General features: G+C 48.6%; 1 protein-coding gene across 5 annotated transcripts in view; it reads left to right on the top strand.

Annotated features, from left to right (window-relative positions):
- Positions 1 to 18104, top strand: part of LOC135916819 (uncharacterized transporter YutK-like) — a 511079-nt gene that overhangs the window by 224585 nt on the left and 268390 nt on the right. For all 5 annotated transcript variants that reach the window (XM_070531469.1, XM_070531470.1, XM_070531473.1 and 2 more), the window contains one exon: positions 12300 to 12425. In XM_070531469.1, coding sequence (XP_070387570.1) covers positions 12300 to 12425 — 126 coding nt within the window. The remainder of the gene's footprint in view (positions 1 to 12299; positions 12426 to 18104) is intronic.

Below are 18104 nucleotides of genomic sequence, written 5' to 3' on the forward strand. Positions count from 1 at the left end.
TTCAGATTCATATATCTGCCTTATAGACACGTGGTAATCGGCACCAGACAATTGCCGGTACTTTCCAAAGCGATCCTCTAAGCTATCAGTTAGAAATTTGCCCAAAAGAACATACTCGAAATGAAGCTCTTTGAGACAGTATATGGCAAGTTCGTGCAAGGCATGGGTAGTGTGGCTGAAAGCTATGTGCGTTTCACGTGTCAAGCGGCCATTGTCATGTTCGAGGCTTCTCCAGTGATCAAGCCATTGAACCATTCTCTCTAAGAATTCTAGTTGAGGACATGACGATGAAACTATTGGACCTTGCAATTGATCTCGCAACCGCTGTCCTTTCCTTGGCGTCTTGACGTTAACAATGTTCCACCAAGTCAAAATGGTGTCGACATATTGAGAGGTTTCCTTTGCATGGTGGAACGTTGCAACACTGAGAGCAGCAACAGTAGATGAGTTAAAAATCTTTAAGGCCAGTTAAACGTTCTGCCATTCCATGTTTGAGGGGTTCAGTGCCTTCAAAGTGAGCGTTGGTGCTAGCTTCAAGAGCTCATGTTTTTCAGCTTCGTGCAGCTGGCATAATACCTTCAAAGATGCTGCAAGTATCTTTGGTTCAGCCTCATCTGTCTTCGGTTCAGGAAAGTACATGCATTTGCCAATGTTTCTTTGATTCAGCCATTTATTTCTTATACACTTTAGTATGTGAACTGTGTCCGCCACAAATACAGGGGTCGTGATGGGTCAGCAGGATGCTGGTAAACAATGCTGACACTTGCCGGCTTACCGAAGAAGGACATGGCTTTTGTGTTTATGGAGTTATTGTCCGAGATCACTGCGATTATTCTAAAACCAGACGCCTCTAGATCAAGAACAATCTTCCGAAGGAAGTCGTGCAGCGCCTTAGCATCGATTTATGCCACAGGAAGGATGTCTACAACATCCTTGATTGAAGAAAGCAGGCTCTGTATCATAAATACGTGGGCAGTTTTTGCTGCAGTCGATGAATTTACCGCAGCACCAGTAACCAACCCAGCCTTGTAATAAAAAAATGATTGAAGGTGAATCTCATCAATCATTAACGTTACAGGCTTTTCATGCTCTTTATATGTGCTTACAATACGCTTTGAATAGGAAAGAAAGCTACATTCTTGCTGCTCCGTTTCAGGGCGTACATCGTACGATGAACACAGTCTTCTGATCGTATCAGGATGCGGCATCTTAAGCTTCATCGAACTTCTCAGGAATCTATATGCATGAGGTGAAATTGTGAACAAAAGGCTAGCAAAAACCAATAAATCGGGGGGTATCGGCCAGCATCATTCAAAACAAGATCAACTTGACTCTTCAAGAATTTAAGCGCTTCCAAATGCCATTCTTGCAACTCGCATGCGAAATGTTTTCCACTTACTTCCTCTAGCAATGTCGAAACCAATGTCAGTAGATGACGGGCCTTTTCAGAACGCTCAGTGCTGATACCTTTACGTGTCTTTTCTATCATGTGTAACACACTTTTCAAATCTCTCAAGTCACACAGCTTTTCAGGAACTAAAACATCACCACACTTCCTCACACCCGTTTCACCAAAAAAATACTTCGACGCGCAGGTCTGTGGACACGATCACCGAAGTACGGACTGCAGGAGCAGATTGAAGTCACAAGTCCAAAACGAAAACATTGGAGCCCTTGTTCAAAACTGTCCAGAAGTCCGAACACTGAAAGCTTGGCAAGGCCTTCAGCAAGTCCGCAAAGCTACCAACCAGATTTTTGGCGTCCTCTTCTGCTTGGGTTTGCTGAGAAAGCATCATTGCTTTTTGCAAATATGTGGCTTCCAAGCGCGCTCTTTTGGCAGCCTGCGCTTCTCGAACGCACACTTGCGGACGCGATAAATAGGCAGGGCAATTGGGAAACAGGCTCGGAACTGCATTTTTCTTCGGACGGATGTTTTTCATGGCAACTTCGACCACTTTTCCTGTCTTGACGTCCGTGTAAGATGTCGTCTTCAAGTAATCCGATGGCAAGAAATGCTTTTCACAGAGCTGAAAAAAAAAACAAGCCGTTACAGGTATGAAGCTCGACGAAAATGTTGAACTTATAAGCGCGTCGACAGCTGCAGAGACCCATCTATTGTGCACGCGTGCACGAATGCATTGCGCACTATGCTGATGAAACCTATTCGTCTGGAAACCCAGAATAACAATAGAGAGAAGATATACTTACCACTGTGTACTTCGTTGGCGAGAAGTCCTTCCGAGGGACTGCTCTCGTCCATGCTTCCCGAGTGGCTCGGTCCGATGGGAACTTGTGCACTCGGACACTTTGTCCTCCGTCATAATTGAACTTGCAGTTTGGTGCGTAACAACAGCCAGGCATCGTTGCGCTTCCATGTACGACGAACCACGCACAATCGAAGAAAAGCAATCGCGTTTACGGTGCAGCATGCACGACCAAAGCCACCAAGCAAATGCTCCACGCGTTGCCGCTCTAGCGTTGCAGCCACGGGGAAAATTTGTTTCCAGAACGCGCGCCGCGTTCTAGAAACGCAGCGCTCCCCCATCCACCGCTACCATCCGACTCTCGTGACGTATTGACAGGGGAGAGGAGGTGATGCGGTGGCCTTAGATTTTTTTCTAGGTGGCTTTGGCAAAGCCCTGAGATACTGGATTTCCCTGTCAATTTTCTCTATTTACCCTTAGCGTTTTTTGTCCCGCCTTATGTCGGCTTCTATCTCTCGTTCGCGTTCCCTCTGGTACCCTTTGCTCCGCTATATTTAGGCCTCTCTCCCGCGTTCGCGTTCATCCTGCTCTCGCTTTCTCTGTCACCGTAAATCCTCACAAGCCTCCACAATCTCTTTGTAATCTCTGCCGCTTGCCTCTATCGCAGTGATGACCTCCACCTTCTTTAGCTGCTTCCCACAATCAATCCCGAATTCCTCGCATATCGCGTTTAGGTCCGTTCTGCGCAACTTCCTCCAATCATCCATGGATACCTCTCTTTTGCCGACAAGTTTCTGAAGGAATTAGGTGTAGAAGCAACGTATCTTTCAACAAGCATTCCTACACCCTTGTCACCAATGAAGAACCACGTCAAGCCTGGCAACTCTCAAGGAGTAAAGGTCGTGCATTCACCATGCCGAAGTCGTACCACTGCGCAGAATATCTCACCGCTGTCATCCAATGTGGCAACTGGGGGTCCGAAGATGTGGGATCCTCTTTTCGCGTGGAGGGGTAAGTGAACATGAGGCTCGGCCATATATTCAGGACGTTTAACAAACACGTTTATGTTTACATATCTACAAGAAAATGCAAAGTAATTGATAAAAGTAGTGTAGTCACCGATCACTGCCGCCATCCATTGTTCCTTTTATGCCTTGAGTGATCATTGTTCAGTTACTTCTCCAATCCGGTGTCAAGGGGGCCGGTGACATCAGGTCCCACAAATCCTGAGGTCGGTTGCCCTGTCCCTAAATAAGGAAACTTGGTCGGAAACGCACGCACATCACTGGGCACAAAGAGGGAAAGGAGGGGAAAGTACGTTGACTCCGATCGCGTTCTAACAGGTTATGGCGCTATCATAGCACTGTCCGCGTCTCCGGCTTGGGCATGCCAATTTGTGCGGCTGACAGGTGATGGCCGTATCATTGCACTGACCGCGTTTCCGGCTTCGACATGCCAATTTGTGTGGCTGACAAGTGATGGCCGCATTATGTTAATTTCTCAAACCTCTCCTGAACGAGGTGCTGCCGCGCTGGTCATAATCATCCGTGTCGAGAACCATTTTGACGAGGCCGTCGGCCCGTTTTCCATAATCGTGCGAGCCGTGACCGGAAGTTGGCTTGGGGCGAACGGCCGATCACAGCAGCACCGAGAACCTGAGAAGGATCGAATACTATTAAATGTACCAACGGACAGATCAAAGGGGGGATGTCATCATGGCCAGTGGCATAAAAGGAGCCTTTGATGATATCAATCATAAAGGAATACTTGAAGGCGTGTACGAAACTAGCTGTGGACAGAGAATATTTAAACACGTTTATAGTTTCCTTAATCATAGAACTGCAATAATCAAGATGGGTTATTATGAATCCGACACCATTCGACCACCAAACAAAGGAACACCTCAAGGGACGGTAATTTCGCCCACACTCTTACCACGATAGGCCCTGCAAAGAAGCTTAAAGAAACCGCCAGCCTAAAACGTACGAGATTTGCAGACGACATAACCGTATGGAAAACTACAGGCAGCCTAGTGGAGAAAGAAGAATACAACAGGCAGCTAGCACCATAGAAGAGTGCATGAGACTGCGGGGTCTCCAATGCTCAATGGAAAAGTCGGAACTGATCCGCTTTACAATGCAAAAAGCACAAAGGAAGGACCCGAGCCTAAAGTTGGCAGTCAAGCTAGAAGGAAAAGTTAGTCCAGAGAATAATACCATAAGAATACTGGATACGTGGCTGCAAGCTAATGAAAGATGCCTCCGCGCACTAAATGCACTCAAAACAGCGGTACAACAGATCCCATGCATGCTCGTTCGTATAACAAACAACCGTACGAGGATGAGAGAACAAGGTGCCCTCCAACTGATAAAAGGTCTCGTCATCATTCGAACCACATACTCACTCTCCTATCATAATGTGAAAAAAGAAGGGAAAGAAAAAGCATACCAAATAAAACGAATGGCCTACAAGACAGCCCTCAGATTACCGCGGAATACTTCAAACGATAAGCTACTGGCGCTTGATCTACGGAACACGACTGTCGAATTATCCGAAGCACAGTTACGAACGCTAGAAAATCGCCTTCTCCAGACGCCGACAGGCAGAGAAGTCTTAAGCAAGCTAGAGCGTGATGCGCTCATAGAAAACATCTAGAAATTTAAGATGTACCGAAGGCATCTAGAGAATGTACACGGTATTCCCAATACCTAAGAACATGGATCCGACCCTGCATGCTGGGAGAATAAAGGCTAGGGCAGAATACATAGACAAAATGGCCAAATATATGAATACGGCAAGATTCACAGACGCTGCGCCTTATCATGCAGATGCAACGAAGGCGGTGGCTGTGGTCACAGACCGTGTAGCGAAAATTGCAGCCTTCGCTTATATAGATCGCGCCTCGACAACAGAAGTGGAAGAGGTTGCAGTTGCCGTCGCAATGAAAGAGGGCTAGATGCGAAAAGCTCCATTAACAATAATCACTGACTCATAGAAAGCTTGCGGAAACTATATATGGGGCAGAATTGGGGCATAGGCGCTCCGAATACTTGTCGGGACTGGATGGGACCCCGCGGTTCAATACATCCAAACTGCGACCTGGGTACCGGGGCGCAATGGCGACACCCGCAACCTGACGAGGCTTTACGAAACACCGATCCACCCCAGACTCTGCAATAGACAGCGATCGAAGCGGCACTTGGTCATTTCGAGCAGCTTTCGGAGCAGGAAAAGTTGCTGTCTGGTCCAATGCTATCAAAGCATTGGATTAGATTGGAGCAAACTTTATTTGTGCCTGCAGTTGGGCGCTCGCGCACCCCGAGGAGGGTCTACGTCATCTACGAGGTTGCCGTTACTCGGTGCGGGTCTCCGCTCGCCGTTGCTGTTCGCTGGGTCCCTGCCTTTCGAGTGCTCCGAGGACGTGAGGGAAAGCCCAGAACTGTTGGTCTTGGTCGTAGCTCTTCACGGCTGCCTCGAGCCGCGGCGGGATCATTCTTTATCTTGCTTCCTCTAGATTTTCTATGCAGTCGAAAACGATGTGTGTGTCATCTGGCGTCTCCATCTGGCCGACCCTGCACTTATTGGTCGGGTATGTCTCGGGGTACATGTGATGCATCAGTCCCGGGCTCGGTAGCGATCCAGTCTGGAGCTGTGTCAGTAGTACCGCCTCCGCTCGACTCAGCCTCGGGTGCGGGGGTGGGTGAGTCCTGCGAGCCAGGCGGCCTTCGTGACATCGTTGTCGTCCGTCATGCGGTCCTTGGCTCCGAACCATGTCGGACGGTCTGTCGCCGGGGCGCGGTTGATTAGCGCTCGCGCCGCTGCATGTGCCGTATCATTGTGGTTCTCATTGCGTTCTGACTCGTCGCCTGCGTGCGCCGGCAACCACTTGATTGTGACTTTTCTGCCTTGCAGTTTGGCCGCTCGCTGTACGCGCTCGGCCTGCCCGCAGCTTTGGCCTTTGGCGAAGTTTCGCAACGCCTGTCTCGAGCCACTCAGCACCGTGTGGCCGTCTGCGTCGGCGATAGCAAGGGCGATGGCCACCTCCTCCGCTTGTTCCGCTCCGGTGCTTCTCACGCTCGCTGCGGTCCTCGTGGCGCCGGTTGACGCCTCAATGACGACCGGCCGCGTCCACGTACCATGCGTGCTCGTTGTTGGCGCGCAGGTCGATGAGAGCCTTGGCCCTCGCCTCTCTTCTTCCCTTGTTGAACTCTGGATTCATGTTCTTGGGTATGGGGTCGATTCTGGTCTGGCCTCGGACCTCTTCGGAAATGGGGAGCTTCATCTCCGTCTCGTTCGAGCATCCTATTCCCAGGTCGTCCAGTATCTTCCTCCCGGCTTTGGTCTGGGACAGCTGCTCGAGTTGAGATGTCCGTTGCGCTTCGGCTATTCCTTCGAGCGTGTTGTGTATCCCGAGTTCTAAGGAGCGAGTCATGCTCGTGGACTCGAACAGGCCCATTGCCGTCTTGTGCGCTCTTCCGATAATTGCGTTGATTTTGTTGCGTTCGTGTTGCAGGCATCTGTGGTAGACTGCAACGTACGCGACGTGTCTGATGATCAAGGATCGGACGAGCCTAATTAGGCTCTCCTCTCTCATGCCAGCCTTCCGGGAAGTGACTCGGTTGAGGAGTTGAATCGCGTTGGCCGCTTTTGCCGTGAGACGGGTGATGGTTTCGCCGTTTCTTCCGTGCTTTTCGATGACCATGCCTAGGATCCTGATTTGCCAACTTCGGGGATCACGTTGCCGGATCCGGTTACGATTCTGATTTTTTCGTATTTGCGTTGTCTGGTCTTGCATCTGCCGTTGTTGGCAAGTGGGAGTATGAGAAGCTCCAATTTGCTCGGCGAAAATCTCAGTTCGGTGTCTTCCAGCTGGTCTTTATCGCGTCGACGGCGGCTTGCAGTGCGCCCTCGATGTGGTCGTCGCTGCCGCCGGTCACCGAGAGCGTGATATCGTCCGCGTAGACGCTGTGCCTGCTGTCTTCGATGTGCGCGAGCTTCTCGGCTACTCCGATCATTGCCAGGCTGAGCAGCATCGGCGAAATGACCGATCCCTGCGGTGCGCCAGTGCTGCCGAGCTTCTCTTGCGTCTGGAAGTCGCCCGCTCATAGCTGGGCAGTCCTGTTCGTGAGGAAGTCCTTGATGCAGTTGTAGGATCTTTCGCTCATGCTGAGGTTGGAGACTTGGGACAGAATCGCCGAGTGTTTCACCTTATCGAATGCGCTCGGCAGGTGAAGCCGCAGGATTGCCTTGTTGTCGCGGGCGCTGCCGCCATCATCAATGATTTGGTACTTGAGCTGCAGTATCGCGTCCTGCGTGCTTAGGTGCTGTCTGAAGCAGATCACCGTGGCCGGATACAGCCCTTCTCGTTCCAGGTAGTCTTGCCACCTGTTGAGCAGGACGTGCTCCAGCACCTTGCCCACGCATGACGTGAGCGAGATGGGCCGGAGGTTGTCCGTGTCCGGTGGCTTCCCCGGCTTGGGGATCAGCATGGTCTTGGCTGTCTTCCACTGCTTTGGCAGCGCGCCCGGTCGGTGGCACTTGTTGAAGTATTTTGCGAGGTTCTCAATGGAGCCGTCATCAAGATTCTTGAGCACCTTGTTCGTGATGAAGTCCGGGCTGGCTGCCGACCGGCTGTTGAGGTCGTGCAGGGCCACGCGGACCTCCTCGACGTCGATGTCACGAAGGGAAGGGAAACGTAGTAGAGGGTGGCAGAACATTAGGTGGGTGGATGAGATTAAGGAGTTTGCAGGGACAACATGGCCACAATTAGTACATGACCGGAGTAGTTGGAGAAGTATGGGAGAGGCCTTTGCCCTGCAGTGGGCGTAACCAGGCTGATGATGATGATCATCATCATTGTTGTCTGAGCGGATTCCTCCGTCTCGTGGTGGTGAAACGTATACGTATTCTGTGGTGAAACGTATATACAGGCAAGGGGTGTGTGCATTGGTTCAAAGTTAGCTCCCATACTTAGTAGCATTTTTTTTGGGGGGGGGAAGCATAGACAGAGAGCTGGCAAAATATTTAGAAGGTGTAGTATATAAGGTATACAGATATGTCCATGACTACTTGATTTTGGGGTGTCATGTAGACAAGGGTTCTTTCAGGAATAGGGTAGTAGAAGCCTTTATTTCTCTGGACAAGGGCTTGAAATTTACATCTGAAGTACCGGTAGATAATAAGCTACATTGTCTTGATGTCAAATTAGAATTTCTACCGGAACATCTGTGTTGGTCATTCTCGCCCCGAGCTAGAAAACCGCTAATGAACTATGCCTCAAACCATTCCAGGTTTGTGAAGAATGGGATCGTCATTTCATGTTCCCGGTCTGCGTTGTTGAAGTCATGTCACCACACTGTAAATATTACATTTCTTGAGCAAGTTGATCGGTTGAGAAAGGCTGGGTATATCCGCTGGCTGTGATGCTTGCGTCATGCGCTAGATCAATTAAAGAAGTTAAACAGGATAAAGAACCATGCACATAGAATCAAAGGCAGAAGGATTTAGCTCCCAAGGTTTCAGTGATTCCGTATGTGCACGGCCTTTCACACAGACTTAAATAGGTGGCTGGGGGTTACGAAGTAAAAGTGGTGTTTTCGGCAAAACACAAAATAGGTAGTGTGTTCTAAGGTGACAAATAAGTTCGAAAGGAAGGATGATGCAAAGAAGGAATACAGTGAAAGCTCGTTAATTCGAACTTCAATAATTCAAATTTATGGATAATTCGAACTGTACGATTTGGTCCGGCCAAGCTCCACAGAAGTCTATGTATAAAAAAAGTCCGTTAATTCGAACGCGAGAAGGTTCCCTCACGGATAATTCGAACTACGCTCGCCTGGCACACGGCCAGAAAAACGCGCCTACTGCCTACACACAAGGCTGTATTGCCTCCGAAACGGAGAGAACGGCGAGAGAAGGCAAAATCGGAAAAAAATCTAACCGACGCGGGGTCAGCCAGAAGGCAGCGGCGGCTGCCGCCTCTCCGTTCTACGTAACCTCCGAGACTTCTTGCCCGTTGCGAATCTCGGAGGCTTTGCAAATCTTGTACAGCTGCTAATGTGTGCGGAGATGGCACGGCAAGCGCCAAAACACAGCGAATCAAGTACGTCGCAGCTGCGCTTGCAATCAAGAACCAACGAATCAGGACCTTCGCCACCTTCACATGTTCGGCGTCTTTGTCTCGGCAGTCTTCATCGGTTGTGCACCTCTGTTTTCAGCTTAGGATTAGGTCGCGATTCATTGTGATGGTGTTAAGCCTCGGCTAACGTTCGTTTCGGTGGACATCGGTGATGTGGCACAGTCGGACCCAGAGCTTCGATATGAAGATAGCGTGTGCCCGCGGCACACGCCATCACTGACTTGCCAAATTTCTGACATGCCCTACTGCTTCCAAATCGCAGTGTACTGTTGCTCTCCTTCACTTTCGTTAGTTCGAACTTTCGTTAATTCGAACTGAAGCGACTTCCCCTTGCGGTTCGAATTAACGAGCTTTTACTGTATAGTGTTAAGCATCCGCGTGAGAACCAATTTGTCGATTGTGCGAAGAACGTTGTGTGTAAGATTCCTATGACGTGTGGTCACGTGTACGCAGGGCAGACTGCGAGATGAATTAACACGAGACTAAGGAAACACTTGTCTAGTCCGAAAGGCAGCCCTAGTAAGCATTTGGCAATGCATTGTCAAGAATATGATTGCTCACCTTGTCTTAGTAGCACCGACATTTTGTTTAGGCATAGGAATCAAACCGCGAGAGAAATTGTGGAATCTCACTGGATTGCAAAACAAAAGGAAAAATGCATCAGCCATCCTTCTGTTTCAATGTTGGATAAACAGAATTCACTGCTGTCGTCATATCTTAAACGCATTTTCATCGTAAGTCTTTGTTTTACGCGCCTTGCTCTTTTTATGTTGACCGCGTGGCGTTGTTCCGCGACATTTTATCACAAGTATTGTTATATGCGCTATAGGCATGCTCTGTTGACTAGATTGCGCAGATCTGTGGGTATTTAAGCAAGTGGTTCTTCAAAATAAGACCAGTTAGAAAGCGCTCGTCCATGTGTTGCTCCTTTTCCTCGTCCCGGTTTGTTTGCGCACGAATTTTTTAAAATAAATCTTTCCCAACTAGGCAGGCTCGCACTTATGCTGCAGACCGAAAGCAAACACCGATCAGTGAGGCGGATTGCAAGAACTACGTTTCGTTCGCTATTCGCACCGACAAAACCGAGAAAATGAGTTAATTTAAGTCCACGTTAATCGTGTTGTCAAAAATAAGTGCAGTACGACGAGCTGCAGCCAGATAGCAGGCGCCTTCGGTCGTCATAATTGCGGCGGTCAGCGAGATAGGCCTAACATCATTTTCGACCGTATTTCGAGGGGCGTGAAATGCAAGAACGTACATAGGGCGCACGTCAAAGAATCCCGGGTAAAAATTAAATTAAATTCTGGGGTTTTACGTGCCAAAACCACTTTCTGATTATGAGGCACGCCGTAGTGGAGGACTCCGGAAATTTCGACCACCTGGGGTTCTTTCACGTACACCTAAATCTAAGCACAAGGGTGTTTTCGTCCTTTACCCCCATCGAAATGCGGCCGCCGTGGCCGGGATTCGATCCCGCCACCTCGTGCTCAGCAGCCTGACACCATAGCCACTGAGCAACCGCGGTGGGTAAAGAAGCCCAGGTAGTCAAAATCTATGGAATGCCACACTAGTGCGTGCCTCATAATCAAATCGTGGCTTCCTCACCCCCCCCCCCCCCAAAAAAAAAAAACAAACAGAAAGAACCGCCAGCGGGGGCAGCGAACGTTGGCGGAACCTACGCGATGGAGCCATGGGGCTTAAAATACTATAGAATACATCGACTGTGCCGACCGTTTGCAAACATGGTTAGGTACATATGCTGTAGCTTTGATGGAAAGCCTGTGAGGGTGACTCGCGAAGAAGGGTGGCTTGATGCGCTGCGCCTTCTCACGCGCTCAAAATGTGTGTTCCCAATTCGGAGCAGGTGCGGGTCGGCGCCGGTGCAATACTTGCTGCAAACGACAATATTGCGCAGCATGTAGCAGGATTTCACTTGTGGCGCAGTTTGGCGAAGTTTGGCGCAATTGGCGCAGCACTTCCATGACTTACAATAGAGCACCCTATACTCCAGCATTTTAACAGCGAATTTCGGCGGTCATTGAGTGAGATGTGTTCATGTTTGCTTGTGCTGGCGTGGCACCATGTTTGTTAATTTAGTTAGTAAGCGAATGTTTACAAGTTTACGCGGCGATAAATCTGCTATCCTCACTTTGTATAGCTGTCTACTAATTTGCTACCGCAATCAATGTTTCTCCTTTCGGGTGAAACTGCGAGTTTTTGTTAATATCTTTGCTTATGCATGTCACGTGCTTTTTCCTGGCCAGTTCACTAATATTATATGTGCGCGTTTAAAGCCAATAGCGCCGTGTCTTTCCGGCATCGGCACCCAGATTTGAATAACAATACGGAGATGCGCTAAAGGTACGTAATTAAGGAAACGTTGTGTCTGACCGTGCAGTCGATTGACTATGAAAATGGAGCGCAACACTAACGAGGGATGGTGTCCTTATGGTCAATTCTTCTCTGTCCTGAATCGCGCTGTTTACTCGCACTGAGACGTACGCGCCAGCCCCAATGATCAACTTGTTCAGGCTGGCACATTAATGTGAAGCACCGTTCTAGCAACTATGACGCGATGTTCGGTGAACCACGATGGACGTAAAACGAAGACAGCTATATCCCATCGGTAATTCCAGACAGGCTTTTCGTAGTGTCGAAAATATTTTTCAGTACTTCCTCGCTACCTATCGTTATTTATTACTTAAAGACTACATCGCATTTGCAATCAGCGGTCGGCTGCCTGCTTGTTTGTATCCAGACAGGCATGGCGCACATTCTTTGCCACGAAAGGTTTCGTGAACTTGCGTGAAGTTTGTGCTTTGTTTTGTTACATGCAATGAACATGTAGTAATTAAGCCGTACGTTTCTCTTTCATCCCGCCTAAGAAGTTCTCTCCACTAGGTGGCTGAGGCTGCTGTTCTGTGCTGAATGATCTTTTACACCTGTCTTCATTGCAGACCGAGGCGCCTCTAGTGATACGGCCTTTCTTGCCAAAGATGACGGAGTCGGAGATACACACGATCATGACGACCGGCTTCGCCACTATTGCTGGCAGCGTCATGGCCGCGTACATCAGCTTTGGCGTGAGTAAAAAAGCGAGAGATGCATCCATCTACGTGCCGTGCTTTTGACCATGGCAGCACTGCTTAGGCATTACTATTATGCACAGTAGTGGCATTGCGTAGTGTGGTATGTTCAGCAATAAATATTGATGCAATATTTGCCTGACGGACCACAGACGTTCGAGGAACGTTCGTGAGGCATCCGGTTCTGGTCTTTATGACATCCAATGGATTCCATCACACATCTAGACGAAATACGATGGGCGTCTCAAGGTCCACCCAGTAAAAAAAATTTCACAGAAGAGTACGATACTCCTTAACGGGAATTTCGAGCACAGTTGTTTAGGTGTTTCCAATTCGCGATATACTGTGGCAAAGAATTTGATTATGAAAGACAGGGTGCTCTCGGCGGTGGCACTGAGCCTCTGCTCGGGCAGCTCGTTTAGCAGCAGCGGCAGACGATGCGTTTCCTCCGTTTGAGTCGATCTTTGTTCATAAAGAAAGTGTGAACACGGGAAAGCGTGGCTTGCACGGAACGCATTCTCTAGCGGCGGCGGCACCACAGCCGAAGTAGCGCATGCGCAGTATGTCGGAAGGCCACGTAAGCGCTTTGTTTCCGCGCTAGCCGCATACCTGATCACGGCCAGGACTCTGTTTTCCTCTTCCTCCTCCTCCTATTCATCATCATCATCATCATCATCATCATCAGACCTGGTTACGCCCGCAGCAGGGCAAAGGCATCTCCGATATTTTTCCAGCTACCACCGTCATGTACTATATTGTGGACATGTTGTCCCTGCAAACTTCTTAATCTCATCCGCCCATCTGACATTCTGCCACCTCCTGCTACGCTTTCCTTTTCTTGGAATCCAGCCCGTAACCCTTAATGACCATCGGTTATCTTCCCTCCTCATTACATGTCCGGCCCATGCCCATTTCTTTTGCTTGATTTCAACTAAGATGTCATTTACCTGCGTTTGTTGCCTCATCCAATCTGCCCTTTTCTTATCCCTTAACGTTACACCGATCATTCTTCTTTCCATAGCTCGTTGCGTCATCCTCGATTTCAGCAGAACCCTTTTCGTAAGCCTCCAGGTTTCTGCCCCGTAGGTGAGTAGTGGTAAGACACAGCTATTATACACTTTTCTTTTCAGGGATAATGGCAACCTGCTGTTCATGATCTGAGAATGCCTGCCAAACGCACCCCAGCCCATTCTTATTCTTCTGATTATTTCAGTCTCATGATCCGAATCCGCGGTCACTACCTGCCCTAAGTAGATGTGTTCCCTTACCAGTTATCGCTACCTATTGTAAATTGCTGTTCTATTCCGAGACTGTTAAACATTACTTTAGTTTTCTGCAGATTAATTTTTAGAAAGAGCGTAGGTTAGGGCGTGTTGGTATTCAATACCTGAGGTTTTTCAATGACCGAAAAGGGACGAAAGACAGTGGCAAGACTGTCCGCGTCTACCCACTGTCATTCGGCCCTTTTCGTGCGCTAAAAAACCTCAGGTAATTTTTTGACCCGCTCTTCTGCTTTGCTTCTCCAGGTCAGTGAGCATGTATTGCAATTGGTCCCCTGAGTTACTAAGCAAGGCAATATCATCAGCCAATCGCAAGTTACTAAGATATTCTCCATTACCTTTTATCCCCAATTTTTCCCAATCCAGGTTTCTGAATACCTCCTGTAAACACGAAGTGACTAGTATTGGAGAGATCGTATCTCCCTGCCTGACGCCTTTCTTCATTGGGATTTTGTTGCTTTCTTTATGGAGGACTACGGTGGCTGTGGAGCCGCTATAGATATCTTTCGTTATTTTTACATCCGGCTCGTCTACACCGTGATTCCGTAATGCCTCCATGACTTCTGAGCTTTCGACAGAATCAAACGCTTTTTCGTAATCAATGAAAGCTATATATAGGGGTTGGTCATATTCCGCACATTTCTCTATCAGCTGACTGATAGTGTGAATTTGATCTATTGTTGAGTATACTTTACGAAATTCTGCTTGGTCCTTTCGTTGACAGCAGTCGAAGGTGTTTCTGATTTAATATGTGATTACTTTAGTAAATACTTTGTTGGCAACGGACAGTAAGCTGATCAGTCTATAATTCTTCAAGTCGTTGGCGTCTCCTTTCTTATGGATTAAGGCTATGGTTGGCGTTCTTCCAAGATTCCGGTACGCTCGAGGTCATGAGGCATTGCGTATACAGGGTGGCCAGTTTTTTTATAACAATCTGCCCACCATCCTTTAACAGACCTGCTGTTCCTGCTCAACCTTTCGCCATACCCTCCGCCACTGTCCGCCTTATGGTTCCGTCAGTTCCTCTGCTTCCTCCTCTCCGCTTACGTCCTCGCGCCTCTTCCCTCCAGCCACTTCCTTCATACTCCGCTGTATTCGTATACGAGGGGCGTCCTTTGGACGTTCAAAGCTGTAACAAAGCAATAGCTTTCTTTATTTATTTAAATATTTTATTTTTTGTTTAGATAATATTGCATGCCAACATGTGCCGCAGGTACGAGAGGGTTTGGCAATATAGCGCTGATGTGAAATACAACCATTCCAAAGAAAATGAAAATAGCGTTGTTGCAATAAAAAGAATGACGTACAATGCAAGGGATTGCGTAAAATGCCATAAAATCAGTGATAACTTTTCGTGGGCAAAAGAAGTGTGAAGACTGTTTGGTAGAAGTAATCCAGTCTTCAATTATTTATTTATTTCACAATACTGCAGCCAGATTGGCCCAAGCAGGAGAAGCATGAAAACACAAATCATAACAGCACGTACATGCATAAAAAATTGCATTGCTTGTGACATGCAACAGAATAACAAATTGAAAGATGACAGAGCAGAAACAAAAAGCAATGTATGTAAGAAAATTGTTTTATTTCTACTGAAGAAGCAAAGTTTGAAGGGCTAGTTCCACGTCAGGAGAACGAAAAACCTATTTAGGAAGCGCGTTCCAATCAGCTATTGATTGAGGGAAGAAAATATGCCTAAAGGAGTTTGTTTTAGCAAAAATAGGCTGTAATGAGTGTTCTGTTTCAGTTTCAGTTTATTATTTCTTAAATACCATGAATACGTGAGACAATTTCCAGACGAGGGTCCCACAGTCAAGGTCTGCAACGGGACCCTCGTTTAATAATAACAATAAAGATATGTATCAAAGAAGAGCCAGCTAACTAAAAGAAACAAACAATCGCGAAAATACAACATAGAAAAATAAAATCAAGAACAACAAATTGTATGTATTGTTAGATACAGGCACCTTTTCCTGAGCCTCCTTCGAGTTCAGCAGAACACATCGAATCGCACAACAGCTAATTAAGGAGCGCAGAAGCACGGATACCACATTCCCGAGGCGCGGCACGTGCAAACAAGTTGGCGTCCCCCACCTCGTATGCCGCAGGTGGAGCTATTCACTGCTTGACTCTTCCAGAAAGTGAAGCGAGAGCCTGGCACTGTTGCAAATAAAGTGGGTCCCGAAGCAAGACGGCTGTAATGCATCGTGAAAACCTGGCAGCGTCGCCCCCATCCGCCTATTGTGACGGCGCATTGCATGTCAGCAAGGCAAGACCGCAGGGTGAAGTAAGCCCTCGGACAATTGGGGACGAAGAAGCGACCCCCACCGCCGGGTGTGGCACCATCGCACGGGAGCCTACCATTGGCCGAAAATGACCACACTTGAGCGGGCTCGCCGATTGGCCGAAAATGGCGTCATCTGAGCGGGCTCGCCCATTGGCCCAACGTGACGTGTCTTCGAGACACCGAAGGGCTTAAAAGACACAGACTGGGGTCATTCCTAGAGCATACCTTCATTCATCTCTTTCGAGCTTCTTGCCACGGGCCGCAGCGTCCGAGTTGCTGCCGGCCCGTAATGACTTTAAGACTGTTAATTGACTCTCACTGGAAATAATGTAAATAAACCTCCAAGTTCTTCATCCCGACGTCCTCCTCAACTCTTACAACTTGTGGCAGCGGTGGTATTGCCTCCAAATGCAACAACTGGTAGCAGCGCTACGGATCAACCTTCGTCAAGAGAAATCCTGAGGAACCCGGAACAGCGAAAAAGAGCCTTCGTCCAAAGGATTCGCGAGGAACCGGGAAGAGCGAAGAAAAGAGGGCCTTCGTCGAAAGAGGTCCTAAAAAACTGGGAACAGCGAAGAAGAGCGAGTCTTCGACCCAGAGAGTCCTGAGGAACCGGGAACAGCGGACCAATGAACCAAATGGCAGGGTGCTGCAACCGTAAGTGAGTGCGTGGTTTTTTTCCTTTTGATTCGCCAGACTTCAAATGTTGCGTGTTCATTTTGATAGTTCTAGGAATCGGGAATTGGTTGCATTGTGTGTTTGCACAAGTTTATTAAGGAAAACAGTTCTAACCACGAATCGGGGCAGCTGCCATGGATCCTAGAAGGTTGACGAGGTTAGACTTGTTGTTGGTGTGAGACGATTTGGGAGCTGAGGCGGACGAACGGATGACAACGCCAGCTATCATAAAGGTGATTAAAGATAGTGGCAATGATGATAAAAGCATTGAGCTTGCTTGGGAGGTGATACGAGAACCACGGGAGTGTGAGCGTCAAGAACGTGAGCGTGAGGAAAATCACGAGCAAGAAATAGCAGCATTGGAAAAACAGATACAATATTTTCAGCAGTTAAAGGAACAAAGGCAACGCCTGTCTGAAAATTCTGTCGGCAGTACATAGCACAAGAATGAGCAGGTATCTACCGGATTTTCGCCAAAAGCCCACGAGAAGAGGAGTGCCTGTGAAATTGGCTGCACATTCATAGGTGAAGGGAAAAGGCTAGCTGCTAACGATGCCTTAGTGGCTACAGAGGCCGTTAGAGGCCGCAGTGAGAGCGACGAGGTGCTGTGCCAACAGAGCACTGTAGAGACAGCTAGGCCAGCTGTGAATGAATTGGCGCAGTCACCACGCATGTGCGTTGCATGTAACGTTAGCGAGGTAGTTAGCGAAGTACAGAGTACTGCTGACCCGACAGACGCGAGCCCCCATGTCGAGTCAGATCTGCGTGCCGAAGTGAAGTGCCAGCTGGATGATGCAGTTGAGGGTAATTCTTAGGATTGCGAGCTGCGTAGCTCAAGAGAATACAACTGCATTGTTCAGGGATCGGTGCAGCTCTCCGCCAGTCTAGGTAGCATAGATAGCGATGATTCAGTTGATCATTCGGACTGTGCGTATGAGACAGCGATCGATACCGACGGGCTGTGTGCCGATGCACAGCGTGAGCTGGGCAATGCAGTAGAGGGCAGTTCGCAAGAGTGCGAGTGGCATAACTCGAGTAAAGCCTGCTGCATTGTTCAAGAGTCGGTTGAGCTGTCCGCCAGTCGAGGCAGAGAGAGTGTTGATTTAAATGAAAATCAATCAGACTGTGCCGGTAAGAGACCGATCCGGGCCGATGAGATGTGTAACGGCCAGCACGAGGCGCCAGAAGGCGACATGGAAGAGAATTCAAAGAGAAAGCGCCGCAGAAAGAAGAGCCGTAAAGATCGGAATGCGGTGGCTAATGTAGCGAAGCCAAAGACGGCGACAGGCGCGAAAAGGCAGGGCGCGGAGAAAGGAAAGGTGCGGTCGTCACTGACGATGTTGACGCATCCTAAACGTTCGAGCCACAGGTCAAAACGACGCCGAGAAGCATGTTCTGCACGGACGCGGACAAAGGGCACGGGGCAGTTGA

The sequence above is a fragment of the Dermacentor albipictus genome, chromosome 1 (genome assembly GCF_038994185.2).
Source record: "Dermacentor albipictus isolate Rhodes 1998 colony chromosome 1, USDA_Dalb.pri_finalv2, whole genome shotgun sequence".
NCBI classification, from domain to species: domain Eukaryota; kingdom Metazoa; phylum Arthropoda; class Arachnida; order Ixodida; family Ixodidae; genus Dermacentor; species Dermacentor albipictus.